Source organism: Embiotoca jacksoni, unplaced genomic scaffold (assembly GCF_022577435.1).
Source record: "Embiotoca jacksoni isolate LCO1_2020_lvr unplaced genomic scaffold, fEmbJac1.0.p SCAF_17, whole genome shotgun sequence".
NCBI lineage: Eukaryota > Metazoa > Chordata > Actinopteri > Embiotocidae > Embiotoca > Embiotoca jacksoni.
Window position 1 is genome coordinate 4,622,513 of NW_027185307.1, and position 19,676 is coordinate 4,642,188.

At 44.1% G+C, this 19,676-nt stretch overlaps 1 protein-coding gene across 4 annotated transcripts in view; it reads left to right on the forward strand.

The window, feature by feature from the left end:
• mpp7a (MAGUK p55 scaffold protein 7a) overlaps positions 1–19,676 on the forward strand; it is a 144,385-nt gene that overhangs the window by 17,323 nt on the left and 107,386 nt on the right. For 3 of the 4 annotated variants that reach the window (XM_069151315.1, XM_069151316.1, XM_069151319.1), the window contains exon 2: positions 18,886–19,054. The exons of the other annotated variant lie outside the window; for it this stretch is intronic. In XM_069151315.1, coding sequence (XP_069007416.1) covers positions 19,018–19,054 — 37 coding nt within the window. In that variant the 5' untranslated portion in view covers positions 18,886–19,017. The remainder of the gene's footprint in view (positions 1–18,885; positions 19,055–19,676) is intronic. 4 annotated transcript variants of the gene reach the window in all.

Genomic DNA, 19,676 nt, shown 5'->3' on the forward strand with positions numbered 1-19,676 from the left:
TGACACAGATATGTTGTCAAGAAAACAAACCAAACGTACATCTGCCGTTCAAATGACTTTTCTTGGTTTGCCCATCTACGATAGAGCGCTCCATCTTCCTGCTTCCACTCTGTCCTATGAGCTCATTGCTGCTGGCTGCTCTGGTGCTCTGGTGCGGCTGCCTGACAGTTGCCTTGTTGTACCCGGAGGACTCGCTCTCACCACCTTTCTCCGCCTGCTCCATCCAATTTTCTCCATCTGGTAGGAAATAAGTCAAAATCAACAGGATCAATGCTGCCCCCATGACAACATTTGTCACGCCCTGTGTGTGTTGCTACTATGGGCGTATATGCAATGCTGAATATACACAAGTTTCAAGCTTTACGTGTTAAATGGTACAATTTTGGCACATATTATCATTAACAACCGCAGTCTGCAAAACTGCATAAACTCAATATTACAGGAAAACATTTGATATGTAAAGTTTGGCTGCTTTAGCAGTGAATTCAAACTTTAAAGTTTCACATTTCAGCAGCATTTATTAGTTTTTAAACATTGCTGACCATCTCTACTCAGTAGTGTGCCTGAATGTGGTCTGGAGGAGATCCAGATCCAAAACACTGAACCTGCTGATATTGTTTGGCAGCAAAGAGAACTAGTAAATGTATTTTTAGATATAGGCTTGGGTATAGTCAGGAATATTAATGGTTTATAATAGGCATGCAGGATGATATGCTGGTTTGGTATTGGTCTAATTAACTGGATCAGATTACTGGCCATGACATGAGCACTTCATATTAAATAAGGTGTTTCTGTTATTGCATTAGCTGTGGCTCACATGGTAGAACAGGTTGCCCACTAATTATATACCTGGCGGGTCAATCCCTGTTGTTCGTCCTGTCCACCTGCACAATTGTCCCTGTCCAAAACACTGAACCTCACGTTGCAAGATCTTGTCGCCATTGGTATGTGAGTGTGTGTGTTAGTGAGTGGTGCTGGGCTTCATATTGATATTACATTATATTGCGATATGAGGCTGGAAATCATCTCCGATGTCGGATCTCGTAATATCGTGATATGACATACTTGTTGTCTTTTCCTAGTTTTAAATGCTGAATTATAGTAAAATGATGTAATTTTCTTATTCACCAGACTGTTCTATGATTTGCCCTTACTCACTTAGTCTTTACACCCCCATTACTGATGATTACTTATCGTAATATCATGATATTCTTTTTGTTTTCCATATCCCCGAGCCATAAATGGGAGGCAACAATTGTAAAGTGCTTTGTAGAAGGTAAAGGTAAAGGTGTTATGTAAGTGCAGACCATTTACTATCTGTTTACATTCCTTCAGTCATGTTGCGTCACCGACTCAGAAGATGGATGAGTAAAAGTGAGGCTCGAGACAGTTTCAGCCTCTGTTGGTCTTCACTATGGCAAAAGTAGTACGAATGAAGATGAGTGACACCTAGTCATCAAAAGGCTGAAAATAAGCTATAAATAATGAACAAAACTCAATGAAATAATCTAAATAATTGAATGGTCAGAATAGAAATATTATTACACAGTGTAATGTAGTCCAACCAATCAACAAAGAGATTGCCTCTTTGGCATGATGAATATGGTAGAATTTATATAGTCATATTTTCCAACCAGTCACAGTCTGCTGTGTGCAAGTAGTTATAAAGGCTCCGTATTGTGCTGCAGCTTCATGTTGAGTGATGAACATGAGTGGGGAAATGATTCTAGGCCATGAAGTTAACTCAGAGCGTTTGTCTGGCACGCCTTCATTCATCAGCGATGAGTATCTCAGTTGACTGATTTTCACAAGTTCCCTCCCCTCAGTCGCTGTCAGTGTTGAATGATAATGATGCCGTTAGACACACCATGTGTGCACACCTGACAGGTCTTCTCGTGTGCCACTGTTCACCGTCGGACCGGTGTAGGGTTTCATCTGATGAGGTAATGCCCAGAGGACAACGTTGCGCACAGCAGAGCTCACCGTAGCTGATCAGTGCATCGTAACCTAATAGTTTCAGTCACCACATGAAAACTCGCGTAAATATCTAAACGCATTTGCATCATTGTTATATTTACCAAAACAACAGTGAGCTTCACTGATTCACAGAACGCTTGCTGTGTTACATAACTGTGTGTATCTCAGGACTTTTCAGGAACTTAAATTTGCTGACTGCAGGGCTTAATTTGATTCTGTGTGGTTCGTAAACATGCCTGCTGTACTTTCTGGTTCAGATTTGTGTTAGGTTGGTGCGAACCAGACGCAATTTTACTTTGTAAATATGGTCCAGCCACGCTGCACGGGGAATCGTTTGCAGTCGAGTCATCCTACTGGATGTAGACCTCGGGTTAATTTAAACCAATCAGCATGCGCAAAAACCTACTACCCGTTTTCACCAAAGCGTTTTTTCCTGAGTACAGCAATTTTGTAATGAACGCCACAGCAGCTTGATGAGGTGTTGACTGTTTATTCTGCGCTCACGTTTGCCGATTTTATTTTATTATTATTATTTTTTTTTTCAGTCAGCGAGTGTTGAAAAATGTTAACGCTGCCCTCGTCACTGTCACCAGTCGTCCAATCACAGTGAAGGAGGGGCAGGACAAACACGGTTAACCACCGACACTGGGCTCTGATTGGTCCGCCCTTCAGCGTGGCCTCTAAATTCAAGAGTTATCAGACTGTATTCACAGCGAAGAAAACTGATGCGGTGAGCGACAGTTGGTGCAGCCAGGCTCGTTTTTTGTATCATCTTGATGAAATGTTTGTTTATTAACATGCTATTATAAACCTTTGAAAGTGGCAAATTGCTTCCCTGAAACGTCAATGTGCTGTCAGTTATCTTGACACCACAGCAGCACGAAATGTCCAGCTTTTCCAGCTTTCTGCCATTAATCAGAGTTTGTTTATGTTATCGAGATGGAGGTTGGTGGGAACTATCCATTTTCATGCAATTTAAGACTGCTATACAAATAATAATCACTTAACATCAATAAAACAAAGTTTCAAGTCTGAGGAGCTTGGAAAAACACTCGTGTGCTGTGCGGAAGTGTTTATAATAGCAGGGAAACCCCTGTTTACTATTGAGGAAATATCTGCCATATGATTATTGTGTAGAATTGTGTATGATACGCACACATATGCTCGAGCTTCCTGTGTGTCATTAGACTCAGTGTGGGGCTCAGCTGTTGGTCGCTGCAGCCCATCTGTTTTTCTGCCTGTGCCTCTTGGTCGGGGTCAGGTCTGGGTCTTGAGGGCTTGTTTCATTACTCTCAAGGGAATCGTATGTCCACATAGAAAGGTTGAGTAGACCAGTGAGGAAGAGGGGGCAGAGTGGCAGCGGCCACATCTGCTCAGTCACCCTGAAACACCCACCTTCCTCTTCTCCGTCACCAGGAAAAGAGAAGGGTGGGTGTCTCGACTGTGGAGATGCTTGAACTTGTAACCCAACTCTGTGTTTGTGGGTTAACTAAGGCCGTCACAGCTGCTTTGATTTAGTCTGAACCAGAGTTTGATTGTCTCCCTCCGTCCCTGCTGTCTTTCATATAGAGCTGTTATTTCACTGTTGCCAGGAAACAAGGCTTGACCTTTTTGTGTGCGGAATAAGTGCCTGTCTATAGAAAGGACAAATATGTTGTGGGACTGGCATTAAGTTGGGCTTGAATGTCATCCTCCTCTTAAACTGTACATCACTGAGGCATTTTATCTCTCATATTTTCTTTTATTTGTCATATCTTACAATGTAAGATGGCTAAAAAAATAACACTGTTGCGGAAGTAAAGATGCATTCTGATTACATTCAGCTATCTGGACTGGAACTGAGCTCCAGTTGTCTGCTCCACAGATCCAAACCAAGCATTCATATTAACACATTCAGATGAAGTTCCTAGAATTAACCTGCATGTTCTCATGAGATATGATGGATCTAAAAGCTTACTGATGGAAGCACTAATTACGTGGCTGGTCGCTGAACTACTGTAGCTGCTGAGCGATCTGCTAACATGCTAGCCAGCTGTGAACATGCTGCATAGTGCTAGTCAGTCACTTAATCCTCCTGATTGCACCAGTCGGGTAAAACTAACCTACTTGTAACATCATTTAATTTCATGAAACAGTTATTGAAGAGGGACGTCAGGAGCATGCAAACACTGAAACTGTTAGTTAGACGGCCTGCTAGCTTGGTTGACAGCCTTCTCATTCATGTCTACAGATTACGAGAGTCCTCGTTAGCTCAGGGTAATCGCACTTCTTCCGATGAAGTGAACACGGTTTCAATGAGGCCTTAGCTACGACATAATTCAAATTATTATATGCAATTTGGGGAGATTTATTTTGCCCTTGAGAACAAATCCAGTGATCTCAGTGACTCCGTTAAGATAAGTTGATTTTGGAGTTTTAAATGCTGGTATGACCTGGACTCAGTCATCAGGTCTAATGTGCCCTTTGCTTTCAGCCACTGCACGACTCACACAGACTGAATCATGCAAACGTCTGAGAATCCTTCAAGTTCACAGAAAACAGATGTTTTGGAAATGTTCATCACTGTACTTGTAGTTAAAGCCCAGTAAAGATTCGTGACAAAAAGAAGTTGCAGCAGTGTGAACTGGACCTCCTCCACTCAGCTCACGTGACCTGATGGCGTTTCCTGCGACTCAGCATGTCAAATTGCAAGTGTACATGTTTAGAATGGAAGACTTGATAGTCGGTGCACTTTTCTGCTCATTGGAGGAAACATCAACTCCTCTAAACGATAAAACTGCTCTGCTGCCGTGTTGCAAAAAGACGGGAGTAATCGACCAAAGAGGGGAGATCTGCTGTCTCAAGTTTACGGCATAAATTTGCACAAGTCACCGTTTTCATCACTATTGAAAATGCTACTTTTGCCAGTAACTCCTCACCACTATCCTCATCCGTGTTTTAAGATGTAAAAAACTTATAACATGCTCTGAAAACGCCTGAAAAGCCAGCAGCTTGAGAGTCGCTGCTGTGGAAATTCTTCCGTCTCATCTGGCTACTTTTGTGTAGTAGGTTTCAGAATGTTGCATGCTGGGTAATTGTGAGTAGTTTCAAGTTTCAAACCATCTCGCTGTGACTCTAAAACTGCAACAGTAACGTTAAATATCAGTTCATATTCTGCTTCCTCTGGACGGTTATCTGCTCCACACAGTGTATGCCTGTTCCCCTGAGAAATGTTTCCCACCAAATGTTAAGTGTCCTTCAGTGGCAAAGCCTGCTCTGTTTTGCACTTGGGGAGTCTCCCTCAGCCAAAGCTGGTATTCAATAAAACATTCTCACTGCTTTCTTGTAACCACCACCTCAAACATTCTTCAAACCTTCCCCCTTTCATAACCGCTTCTGGAGAGGCCTTGACTGTTGCTGGGCGCTGTGTGGGAGCCGGGAAGCAGTGTGATTGAGGACGAGGCGGCATTGAGGACGATCGCTTGTTTGGAAGTTTGGACGGGAGAGCCGTCACCCCGGCTGATTTACACCTGTGTTTGTGTCCTGAGCTGGAGGGGAGGAGGTGGAGGGGGGCAGGATGGAGCCCTCTCTTTGGGAGAAGTGGCTCCTGGGCAGACAAGAGCTGGAGATAATGGAATGTTTTGATTACTGGATGATACATGTGGTATAAAAGTGGCTCTTACTGTGTGGCTGAACATATTTCATCCTGTTTTGCAGCAGACTAAATTGTTTTTGTTTTGCTTTTCGATGTAAATCGCATGATTACAACCTATCCCCTTCTTTTTTTTTTTAAAGCGTTTTTCTTATTTTTCATAAATGACTTTGCTTACATTGCAGAAAAATGAGTGCCATGATTACACAGCATGATTCCACTTCTCTTTCTTAATCAAGTATGGAGTGAAGCGTCTCTGCTGTTGTGTGTGTGGACACGAGGTCACGGCAGGACGTCTGTTCGTCACTCTGGACTTACAGTTTATGACCAAAATGATACCACACCAGCAGCTGGGTGGCATCTAGTAATTGTTTGTTTTCTATCATAAGCAGCTTAGCACGAGGATTATCAGTCTCTACAAGTGATGTTTTTGTGTCACAGCAGGAGGGACGACTTGCGTCTTATTTGCCGAGCCAAAACATGAAGGCCAGCTAGTCGTTCCCTCGGTATCACACTTCCTGTCCTCCCCTCCTCTGAGAGCTGGGCGTAGCTTCTTTGGCTGTATTGTAGAGGTGAAAAATGGTGAAAACACAAAAGGACAATAGACTGCGTCAGTGCTGTTCAAACGTGGAGCAGGTGAGCCACAACAGTTGGAGACAGACTGTCATCATGTGGGTGAATCACAGTCACTGAGGAGCAGACAGAGAGCTGTTTATGATGTGTTTGTCTTCATTTTACTGAAGATGAAAATGTTTACTTGCACTTCTGAAAACATTCTGCAGCAGGACAGAATATGTTAGATCGCTGTATCATCGGGAACGGGACACCTGCTTCATTATGAAAATAGGCAAAACGGAACGAACCCGACCCCAAAATGGGAAATGATCTCATTAGATTTGAGTCTGAACAGCTCAGGTATCACAGCACGGCAGAACTGTCAAGTTAAAATGCAGCATTTCTAAAAAGCCACCTCTCTGGGGATTAATGAAATTAAAACCCTACTTTTAGAAAGAGCTCTCACAGTTATATAGGAGTTTTGTAATCTAGTAGCAGGATGTCTGCCTGCTTTCAGGGATGCTGATTGACAGATACCAGCTTTTTCCAGACTCATGGTCTTTGCTCTCTTCTTGAATGGTTGTAGCTCATATCTCAAACTAACAGAAACATTTCTCTTTCCATCTCCTGAGCAAGGTAGCATGAATATTTTGGTCTGTGTTCATCAATCCAGCCGTCTACACAGGCTGTAAAGCAGCTCTGTTGTACTCATGCTTTACACCTGTAAACGTGACCTCAATCACCTGCGGTGATCGTGTATTGTGCTCCGAGTGTTGCCTTAACGTGGGTGACCTACAGCTCAGTTCTCGGCCCGAACACCTTCTGTGTCACAGATGGAGGACCGAAGCTGCTGCTGCTCTGCTGACGTGCTGCTCATGCAGTGTCTGGACACACGCTGGAAGAATGATGATGCCTGCGTGTCCAGATCCAGATTGAAATGTCAACAACTATAGGATGGATTTCTATGACGACAGACATTTATGATCCTCGGAGGATGAATCCTAATGACTCCAGTGATCCCCTGACTTTTCTTCCATGAAGTGACATTTGTTATTTGGACTGAAAAGTCTTCTATTGAATGGGTTGCCAAGACCAAAATGTCGACAAATTTGCTAAAACACCCCTCGGCGTCAGCTGTACTTTGGATTCATTGCAGCCTCCCAGAGGTGCTGTAGCTGCAGACCGTAGAGTTAAAAGATGGACTTAGCCCACACGATGTCTCCTATAGATTTTCTGAAGAGCAGTTTTGAAGCTCAATTCATTGCTATTTTGACTCAGTCTTACTCCTGGCTAATCCAAAAGTAGTCAAAGACGTGGTGCATGGGTGAAGTCGAGACGGGCCGAATTAAGCCTGGTTACTGAAACCAGCGCTGTGGAGAGTCTCCTGCTGTGTTCAGAATGATATAATTCCCTTAGTACATTAACAAATAGGGCTCTTACATGTTAGGACTTGACAGAGTAGTGCTATATATAAATAACTTCAGCATGTGAACATATCACGCACCAAAATATCTGCAGCTTTAATTATTTTACCCAGAAATGAACATGTTTCCGTGCCCTCTGTTTCACACTCAGTAAACACACTGACTCTTCTGTCCAGCAGCTGCAGTGAAAAAGAACACTTCTGTGTTCAGGAATAGCTGCAGCTTCCTCAGATGTCTTCATTTGAAAATTCTTTCGATCGGTGGCCCCGCCCCTTTCTCCATGGAGGCGTGATGGTGACCGTTTAGGGTGATAAGTTTCCAGCGTTTCACTCTTCTTTTTTTTAACCGTTTTGAGTGCATCATCTTGGTACTTGTAGTTCACAGTGTGAACACACTTATGCACTCAAAGGGTTGAGTGTTAGTACACAAGTACAGCATCTGGAACAAAGCATCTGTCTGTCTGATTCTGGCTGACAGTCTGCAAATGAAACCTTCAGGCAACCAGCCGTCTGTGGCGACATCCCCATGTCGCTCTAAGCAATTCCACCCTTAATTATGTGCGACTTTAAACCTTAATGTACCCCCGTACAGTTATCATGAATAGAGAAATTAGCTGTAGACACCAAAACTGTTTCTTTACCAGGTTGTAAACATGTTTATTTGGATTTTGTGGCCAGCCCCAAGTGGCCATTTGAGCAACTGCAGGTTTTTTTTTTTTTGCACTCTCATGTTGCTTCATTTTTCAGTCCTGGAAGTTTCCACTTGCTGTAGACTCCTGATGAGGACCTCTTGATTTTATTTATTTATTATTATTGATACCAAGATATGAGTGTGATATTTTACAACTTAAACTTTTCAGAGCTGTCTTGTAGCTGTACTACGCAATAGCAACCACAAACATAACCACGTGCATTTCTGTGCTGCAAGTGGTTCATCAATCATCACCCAACATTAAAATGACTCTGCAGTGAACTATAGACTCATCTAAAACCCAGCTTTTCTCAGGACTGTTACCTCAGAGGTTGCCCTGGTGTGACCAGTTTCGTGCCTCAAATCAAGCATTTTAACACAAATGCTTGTTGATAGTACGAGGGATTATTTTTTAGTGGCGGTGATGAGCGAATGCTAAGAGTTATCTTGGGCCAAACAGCATTAGTGTGGTGAGGTGCTCAGCGTGCAGATGGACTGATGGGAGTTTTTTTTTAATCCATCCTTCCCCTCCTGCCATTCTCTTATTTTTACCTTCTTCCCGGCCTTTCTTTCTTTCCCCTTACCCCTCTCCCTCCCCCGCCCCTCCCTCTCTGCCTCCACCTCTATTAATTATGCATCTGTTAATGGGCTCACTTCCACTTCCCGCTGCAGCTCTGTCAACTCGTCCTGTAAACACACACAGCAGGCGTGCATGTGTGTGTAAACATGCCGTAAAAGCGTGCAGACCCCGTCGGTTACGTCACCACTTTCTTATCTGTTATCCCATGCGTCCGTGTGTCCGTCTGTCCGACCAGCTGTCTCTCCCCCCGCTTCTGTTTGTGTTTGTCTCCCGCCGCTGCTCGTTCGCCCCAGGTAGAGTAAATCACTCCAGTAATATCTGGTGAGGATGTAGGTTACCCAGCAACACTGGCATTTAGATGGCCTTCCAGATTAGTGAGGCTTATGGCTACCTGCTGTTATATCTCTGTCGCTCGCTGACTCTCATCATAGGTGCATTTCTTTCTGCCGCACAAATCAGCCCATCGCCATCTAATTAATGGAGTACAAACTACAATATATTGTTTGTGTAAAAGATGGATGCCTTGGCCTCCCCCCCCCCCCCCCCCTTATAAATGAATACAATTTCGTTCAGGCACTTTGAGTGCTGCGGGGCTTAAGTAAAGTACTAAAGCTCTCACATCATGATATTTTTTGATCAAGCAAAGTGTGTTTTCACCACCACCACTAGTCCACCACATCCTTGCTGTCTTTCTGTCCTCCTGTCCTCCTGTCCTCTTTTACAGGAAAAAGGAATTCCCCCAGTTCATGTCCAGGATCAATTTAATTAGTCATTAACAAATCCATGGGCTGCCTTGCACCCTGTAGTTGTGCGTGTGCGTGTGCGTGTGCGTGTGCTTGTGCGTGTGCGTGTGCGTGTGTGAGACAAAGGAATGTGTCAGTGGCGACTGCTAGTGACTGTGGCCTCCTCTCTTCTCCCTGTTAATGGGTCAGAGAGAGACAAAGAGCTGCTGTGTCTGTGTGGGAACCAGGGGGCGAGATGGGAGGAGGACAAAGAGGAGGAAGAGGTGTTAAGACGAGTACAACCGATTATTTTCGTTACGGGGGAGCTATTTTTACGAGTAAACACATGACAATTTCCCATAAATTAAGGTATTTCCTTCAGATTACCTCTTTAATCTGACCACAGTCAGACCTGTATTATTTTGCAGATGTGTCGTATATGTGACACCTGTGTTGTGTGTACAATATAAGATGTGGCTGTGCTGTGTACAGTGTATATTATATAGTTTTGCGTCCTCATAGGAAGAGAAAAAGTGCTTCTAACTGTGTGACTAACCTTAACGGCGGCTCTGTCCTTCTAAAATGTTCCACCAAACTGTGTCATAGTGTGAGTCAGCATGAGCAAAATCAGGAAGCAGGTGAGTTGGATTCAGGTCTGGTGTTTAATGTGTGCTGAGGCTTTGCAAAATACGGCCTCACAGATAATATTGAGAATAGCAACTGTTAGTTGAATTGACTTTTTCTTTTTAACTAGGAAGTCCTGCCTACATCGGCAAATTAAGGTAGTAAACACAGACACAGAAGAATAACATTTCTAACTAACATAAAGCACAACAACAGCAGAACACACTGTTAAACTACCTTTTCACCAGAGACAATGGGGAAGTATGTGTGTGTTCAAATAGTTCGCCTTTATTAGAAAGAAACAGTTTATTCCTCAAAACGCTTTGTGATGTAATTCCATTTTAGATATTGTAGTTTTCTGTCTCTGTGGGCAGCAAAACCAGCAGAAACAAAGCGGGCTCCTCTGGCCCCTCCTTGGCTTCAGTAATAGTGGGGCCCTGGTAGGCAGTGGATGAGGTTACTGGTGTCCATCTTTACTGGCACCCGGATGCACATCTGAGGTCATGATGAGGACAAACACACAAAAGCAACACTTACACTGTCTGCTATTTCCCCAAATACTTTTTTTCTTCATAGGTTAGACTTGAGCTATTTAGTGATCTGACAGCTCCATCTAGAGGTTATATAGTGTCACTACAGTCTGAAAAGGTTCTGTACTGTGTACAGCAAGTCACATGATATGATTTTTAAATGATATTCATAAATCAAATAGAAGAAGCAATGACTTAGTGGTTGTGTTGGTATTTTTTACTTCTAATCTGTGTTTAGTTCCCATCATATGTGGATGTTTTTGGAATTACATATTTATATGTGTAGACCAGAGCGAAAGGCAGGGAAAGTAGCAGATTGATTGACAGTGAGCTATTTGAAACTGTTATGGGCAACATTTTTGATCAGTTCATGGAATTATGATTTGATCAGAATTGTTCCTAATACCAACGTTGTAAAAACATTTCCAGACAGACACAAGCAACAATTTGAAAAAAAAAAAAAATCTTCATTAACAACTGTGGAGGAAGAATCCTTTAAGATGCTGTAAGTTTCTTTCAAAGTCAATGAAAAGTGTGTTATCAGGGTCACTTTAGTTCACAGCCTTTCTGTCTGTTTACAGTTGAGTCATAGTGTGAAGTAAGAGAGGGTGGAGCACCGTGGACCTTTGGGCAGAAAGTAAAACTGGAGTTTCAGGTCTGTTCAGGTGAGCTGAGACACCTGGTGGGCGGGTGTCTTCCTGGATTTAGTTTTTTTGCACGTTTGCTGCTGCTGCTACTGTGTGAAGCTGCGTTTCTGGTGCAGGAATAAAGAGATCTGGTAAGTCCCAGCAGAGCTTTGTGTCTTTTTCCTGGTCATCTTCATGATCTGCTATCAAAGCATGTTTATCATTTGTCAGATTTATTCTGCTCGCTCTCGTCTCTCGTGTTAGAACTGTTGGAAAAGAGGAACTTCTGGATTATCGGTTAAAGCTGCTATGACCAGTCATTGAACTGAGTAGGTGATAGACAGCAAATCAATTGCCAATGATTTAGATTATCGATTATTGTTTTGACTCAGTTTTGTAGTGGAAAAGTGCAAAAATTCCGATTGCATCTTAAATGTGAATATTTCCTGGTTCCTTTCATCCTCCATGATAATAAACCAAATAGACTTTGGTTGTGGCCTGTTGGTTGGAATAAAACAAGACATTTTAGGCTTTGGGAAAGTCAAAGTCAACTTTATTGTCAATTCATCATATATACAAGACATACAGAGAGATTGAAATATTGTTTCTCACAGTCCCACGGTGTGTAAAAGTAAAAAGATAAAACAAGAAAAGTATAAATATGTAACCATAAAAACAGACAACAACCACAGTGACAATTGACTGCAGTATATATATGTACAATGTGGTGCAAATGCGGGTCCATAGTGCAAAGATTGTACCCGAGTCAATTTTTTATGAAGTGCTGGATATGGGTGTAATGAAGGGAGAGGGGTGAAGGTGGGGGACAATGTTCAGAGTTTATGGGGGGAGAGGGGAGAGAGTTCAGCATCCTAACAGCCTCATGGGCGAAGCTGTTCCTCAGTCTGGACCAGCGTGCACGGAGGCCGAAGAGGCTGTGTGAGGAATGGCTTGAGTCTCCCACCATGCTGACTGCTTCGCGGGTGATGTAGATGTCCAGGAGGGAGGGGAGTGCAGAACCAATCAAAACACTGGTCAACACATTTTTAACCATTTTCGGACATTTTAAAGAACAAACAACTGAGCGATTAATCGAGAGACTATTCAACAGATTGATCTATATTGAAATGAATCATTAGTTGCAGCCCTGTTCCCGGTCTTTTTGTGCTCTCAGGAACATTGTGAGGACAAAGTGACCCTCGGTTTCCTGTATTTCTGGTCATGTACTCATCCAGTTATTATTGATTGATCGGATTAAACGTTAAACATCCCGCATGCAGTTTCAGGATGACCCTGTTATTCTGGGTTTATATCAACTATAACCTGGAAGTGTGAGAACCAGGAGATAGCACCGTTTTAAAACCTCTATCAAGCGTTCTTTGTATTCTGCACAGGATATGTGGAGACTCATATTCCTATTGATTTTCTCGGAGCGCTCTGAGTCATACTCTTCCAAAGAGTGAGTTTCTGAAATACATCTTTCCATTTCTCTTGTAAATTAGATGAGTCGCTCGTTAATGCGTTTTTCGTCCAGTGAAGCCAGTCGAGAGTTGAGGTGGAAAGGGGAGAATGACATCACATGTTTTAGGTCCTCTGGAAAGACAGCTTGACCTAAACACAGATTTATATCCGTGTGTGTGTGTGTGTGTGTGTGTGTGCGTGCATATGTGTGTACACACACACACACACACACACACACACACACACACACATAAGCAGATGTATTTTATGTGGAAAGACCTGGACTCTTATGAGCAACACGTGGCGGAGAGCTGATTCTGTCTGAGCTGTCAAAGAAGTCCCACCTGAGCCCGCGAGAAGAGAGCTCACTTTTCCCATTTCTCTGTTAACCTCTCGCAACAGATGAAGCCGATTTTGTTGATCTGAACTTTTCTTCGTCACGGGTTAATGGCGTTCATTGGTATTCCACATTTGCTCCCCTAATCTGTTTCCATATGCTCTTTAGCTGCATGCATCCACTCCTTCCTATTGCTCATCGGTATTGCAGCAGTCAGTCATTCCAGGAACATCGGTGGTGCCAGGTACCGCTGAGTCTTAATTTAAGCAGCCCCAATCCCTCGTAAAGCTAACGGCTATTAACGAGAAGACGTATGGCACACTCCAGAAAACACTGCCCTGTCCCGCCAGCGTCACGCCGCCTCACGCTTAATAGGAATCGACGTGGTGACATTTTGGCTGCGCTGCAGCGAGGCAGGAGAAAGACATTATTCAACAATGTGTTTTTCCACCGAAGAAACAGAAAAGGCAAAGGGGGCTGCCTGTGCGGCGCTGGCATCAGGAGGATTTCTGACTTTTCAAACGGTATTTCCATTTCAAAATGTCATGTGGATGAACATTCCCCCCCGACCACGCTTTAATACACTGCAATTATGCACAGCCCATTGAAATGTAGATCCACTGCGTGTAAATGAATGTTCGCCTCTACCACAGTTGGTTACACTGCAATTATACTCTTATGATTGTGTCGTGTACGGCTGTGCGCATGTGGCTGTAACTGTATCTGCTTCTGTCTGTCTGACTTTGCACTTTGTGGTTGCTACAAGCCAATATGATGTAGAGGAGCTGAAATACAAATTGATTTTACATCCAATCTGTCTTCACAGCTACCCCACACCAACACCCAAAGCTCAAACTCACCAATGGGGCTCAAAGTCAAATAAACCTCGTTTTCCATAAAAGGAACGACATTCTTATTCCTTTTAAATCCTCATGCTGCTGAATCTCTTGTCTTCTGTCTCCCAGTCTCCCTCTTTCTCTTCAAACATCATCACAGCACAAATATTTGGACACCTCTTTTATGGACTGGAAGATTGTGTGCTTTCTGCCATCATCACTGACCTTAATGGGAATAAGCAAACAATGCAAAAACAACATAGCGTAGCCTTCAACATGCAGCTGTGAACTGAACAACTCAACAAGTCCGAGGCCCCGGATGCCGCAACGGTGCAGGATTGTCAAGGGGTAGGCAATGGAGTCAAATCTAAATAACTGTTGGAGTAGATTCAGATCATATACAGATATATATTTCTTATTTTTTTTGCCCATTTGTGCAGATTTTTTACTTGATAGACCAGAATGATTAGGAAGAGAGGGAAAAGAGAAATAGCAATGCTGCCGAATGTTTTTCTCCCAATGACTTCCTCGTTGATTATGTTGCAGCAGACTTAGAAAGTGTGATTTGGATAAAAGAAAAAATACTTTTTCAAAGATGTTGCACCTCATTTTTAGGGGGGTTTTATCACTCAATACATTTTTGGTATTTACTAAAAGGTTTCTTGAGAAATACGTATCAAAAAACTGTCAAATACTGAAAGCTTGCATGGGATATTATCGTCAGAATTATAACCTGATTGAAATCAAAGTAAAATTGTATCAGTTTCTTATACACCTGCTTGTGTTGAAACAACATTTTTCTTCTTTAAATGAATGAAGGGTTTTGTTTAAAAAAAAATGCGCTCACATTCTTAAAAGTAGGGTATTGATAAGTACTGTTTTTACACTGAAATTTAGCTATTGTATTGGCACTAGTAATGACAGATGCTATCACTACAATTCCCATCCCTAAAGTCTACACATTTAGCCCAAGTGTTTGTTGATCAGATGAGGTGACCAGCAGCAGTGACGGCTGAACTCCCAGCTTTGATCATGCGAGAACAAAAAAACCAAAAAAAAATCAAAGTGGCCTCTTCACCCAGATCGGAGAGATTCATGAAGACAAAAGCAGCAGAGCAGCGGACAATAAAACCCGATCTCCTCCATTTAACTAAACACTAAGATGATTGTTGGTCTAAAGCGTCACGATGTTAAAACTGACAGGACAGTATCGGTAACCTGAGGAGGTGTCCCGCAGGCTGCTGAACCCATTTTCTGTCGTATCACTGAGGACCAATGTAGATAAAATCATCGGGTTGAAGCAGATCAGCAGACGCTGAAGCTGGTGGATAGCTTTGGAACAAACGGGTCCTTTGAGCTGTAACCAGAGCAGGTGTGACCGGGGTGGGTTTGGATGGGCGTCAGTCCTGTGATGAAGATGCTTAGCGTCGCTCATGGTGGCCCAGTAAAACCTGGTGCCAGTAGCAGGCCTTCCTGTCACTTGATGTTGGCTGAACAGGGACAGAAAAACCCAACACCGCGATGGGTGTCTGGGGAGGTGTCGGTGGTGCTTCAATGGCGGAGTTGACCTCTGCTGCGTCCTGTTGTTGCACTCCAGGTCCAGATGGAGACGGCATGAACGCAGAACCATTCCTCCCACCTTGTGAACGCTTCGGAGCATGACACGTTTCTCCATCGTTGCTTTTCCCGATGAGGATCTTGTTGCCTTTTGGCCGAGTGCTTTAAACGGTGATCTTTCCACTGTCCCGTCCGCTCTGAGCAGGAAGAGAAGAGGCAAAAGATTGAGTCATAAAAGTGGTCATAAATTTTTAAAGGAGGAACAGACTTTCAAAATTGTTGATCGGCACTTAGAAGCGACGGGCCTCGGAGTGTTTTTCGCCATCAGTCAGTCAGTCAGTCAGTCAGTCAGTCACCTCCTGACTGTTATTTCTCTCGGTAGCTTTGTCAACATCCAGCTGGGAGTCAGACGGCTCCACCCGTGCCCCCCACCCCCACCCGGCTGGCCAGACGGACAGGCTTGTTTTTGAAACGAGAAGAATAACAGTCTCCTACACCTCTCTGTTTCCATCCTTCCACCTATCCATCCATCACCCCGAACTATTTTCTCTTCAAATACTGATCCGACCTCAGGTTTCACACACTGAACGAGGCCGAGTCTCCTGACATGCAGGTCTGTGTTGGGGAGAGGGGCTCCAGGTCGTGTCCCAGCTGGGTTTTCAGGGAGAGTGCTCCCTGCAGTACTGAAAGTTCCCACTAGATGGTGGCAGAACCATTCGAAGATGTCACGGGTAGCGGGACCAGCATCTCAATTAAGCGTCTCCTGTCTCTTGTCCACATGGCAAAGTGTCGCTTTACTCCCCCGATGACCATCTGATATTGTGTGACCCGAACAGTCATGGTTAGAGCGCTCTGACAGTGGAGAATGTTTCTTTAAGTCGGTCTGTTATGATCCTTTCGGGCCCTGTGAAAAGTCCCAGGTGTTCCCGGCCCTTCGACATGCTTCCTGGCCTTCAGAAAGCTCCCTGAATGGAAAGACGGGTCCTTCCTCAGATCGGGGACTCTTATGGTCAGCCCCCCTTTAGATACAACAAAAGGTGAGCGACTGATATTACACCGCGGCATACCTTGAAACTATCCGTGACCCCCCCCCCCCCCTCTCATTTCGCCGTCCCTTGTCTTTCCTTAAGTCTGTCATTGCAATCACCAAGTTTATGATAAAACCGTGCCGTATCCCTCTGTGTGAAACAGTGAACTGATTTAGCACGGGTCAGTGGTCTTGGCGTGAGCTCAGTGGCTGTTAGCATCGGTCCCCTGTTCAAGTCGGCCTGCTGGAGAGATTTTGTGGTGATGGCTTGAGGCGCCGCTGCCCTTCTCTGCTGGTCCTCTTAACCTATTTCATTGCAATATACAAAGGGTTGAACAGCACTGAACTCCCATTTCACCAGGTTTTTTCGTTTGTGCTTTACGCTCATGCAAACGACTGACAAATTTGGCCTACAAATTGGTGCTGGCGTGACATAGCAGCAGGATTTTGAATTCGTCCCCCAGATCTCCTCTCTTTGGAAAATCAATCCTTTCATAGGCCCTGCGTGATGAATGCACCATACTTTGTACATCTCAATCCAGAAGAAAAATACTCTCTCTGATATGCGCTCAACGACTTGCTTACTCGTTCGCTCAGGCATCTTCTGGACTGTATTGTCTAGATGCTTTTTCCACAAGGCCCCACCTGGGGTCTGCTCGGCCCGGAGGTGAGTTCATGTCGCAGTATGTCAGACAGGCGTGGTACCATTTTGCTACGTGGGCTGCCGTCTTGGCAGGTTTGATCCTCGACCTCTGCATGTGTTTGTACACGCATGCCGAGCAATACACCAGGAAATCTTCTCTTCTGTACAGCTGTCTCTGGGGGCTGAGTGGGAAGATCTCCACCGAAAAATACATTTGGACTGAATTTCCGGTCAAATTTTCTGGACACATAATTCCAGCTTTCCAGACTGTGTGTGTGGCCGACACCGTCTAACAATCGATTGACCCAACGCGCTGGAAGGGCGCAGGTGTCTCAGCCTCTCCTGTTTTTGGTCGAGCGGTTCTGACTCAGCTGTACCTCGCGTTGTGACTCAGTGTCCACCCACAACCAGTTTTTATAACACGTATCAACATGGGAGACACGGAATGTAGCTTATGTCACTGCTGGTGTTTCAATTGAGCATTTTATTATTGAACAAGGCCCTACAGTTTGATTGGGCCAGGGCACCGGGGACCTGACATTTAACGGGTCATTAGGCAGCCTGCTGTAAAAAAAAAACGAATTGTTTTCCATTCTCCTTTTTTAAATGATGGTTTGGAGACTGTAGATGGATTCAGGGACCTGCATAGATTTCACAGGGCCTTTTGAAAAGACCGAACTCCTCTTGTAGGATGAGACGGACACAAATATGTGTTCTTGGCTGAGGCTCAAGTTGTCACCTCCTTTGCAGGACACATTAAAGCAGAATTGATCCAGTTTTTAGTCTTTTTAAGTCTTGTCGGGCAATTCTTACTAAACAAACTGCAAGTCGAAATGCAAGTCTGTCTGAAAAATTACACTAAACTGACTGCATATAATGTTCATTTTTATTTTTATTTTTCAGTGTTAAAAGTCCTCCCGGTGCCTACAAATGTTAAATTTCTAAAGAGTTAGGCCAATTGCCAGGCTAACTCATGAAATTAGCACATGATATTTCCCTTTTGTTGTCTTTCAGGAGTACATTGTGAGCTCCAGTGTGTTTCTGCACATGTTCATCCGCTGCATGAGGAGTTCTCAATGAGCCACACACATTTTATTTGTGTTCTACATCCCCTTTCTTCCTGTCCCCGCTTTATCTGGCTTTCCAGTTGATCGCCGTTATTTACGAAGCGTTGCTTTTCCACGCCTGTTCGAGTTTTCACATGTCCGTTGCATTTGCTTGCTTACGTTTTCCTCGGCGGATAAAGTTTCCCTTGTGTCCGCTGGATGCTGAATAAAGTGTCGAATAGCTGCATGCGTATATGCAGTGCGGGTGCCAGGCAAGGTGTCGTTGGCTCGTGTACAAAGCAGGATGTTCAGCAGCTTTGTAAACAGCCAGTGAAGTGTGAACGTCCCGTCGACACACACACACACACACACACACACACACACACACACACACACACACACACAGTGAGTCATTCACTGTCAATCATTGGCACATCTACACATAAATACACGTGTTTGCTTGTATGGTGGACATTCATATCCATGGTTACAGATGAATATGTAATCCCATAACACACACACACACGCACATACACATCACAGCCGTTGACTGACACACACGTGTATGTGGCCTTTCTTCCACTTGACAAGTAGCCTCTAAAGTCTTGTTCTCTCGCAGGGCTCCATGGCATAAAGCCTGTCCTCCGATTCAGCTTCTCCCCGGGGATCGCTGCACAGCAGCCCACTGCTCTGACGCATCGCTGCCATTTTCCACAGCCGGAGGGGAACCAGGAAGCAGCCGGCAGGACACATGCCCGCCCTGGCCACCGGAGCCGGCCATGAGCCAGGTACGGACCCGTCAGCCGGGAACACCACCTGTAACATCAGGCTTTCAGCACAAAACACACAACCAGTGAAATGTGGGTCTTCCACAAACGATTATAAAAGTAGGCTCTGGTTATTTTGTCCATCATCGGTGCACAAACGGAAGAAAATGAATGCTCAAGTACCTAATGTGACCCCAGCTTTATTTTAAATGTCAGCATAGCATGGTGGTGTGCCCACCTCTTTAAGTGGAACCTAAAGTTAATTTCAAGGTAGGGAAGAATTACTCCTAAGTTGCCTCAGGCTGCTTTTTCTCGACTCGAGTCAACCATCTAAAACTGCGGTCGGAAAAATAAATCAAAGTCTATTTTCACTTCATTTTGTGCCCAGCAAAATGAAAAGCATACCGCTGCAAATTTACAGTGTAACAACACAGAGCAAATCATGTCAAAATACATCCACCAAGCTCTATCTCCCTGTTTTTTTTTTCTGTCCTCTGATGTGAGGAGTGTGCGTGTGCGTGTGCGTGTGTGTGTGTGTGTGTGTGTGTGTGTGTGATGTCAGAATGAGGAACAAGTCAAGCTTGTCATCGCCGAGACAGCGGCCAGAAATCAGCACCTCTCCCCTCAGGAACACTATCCTCCT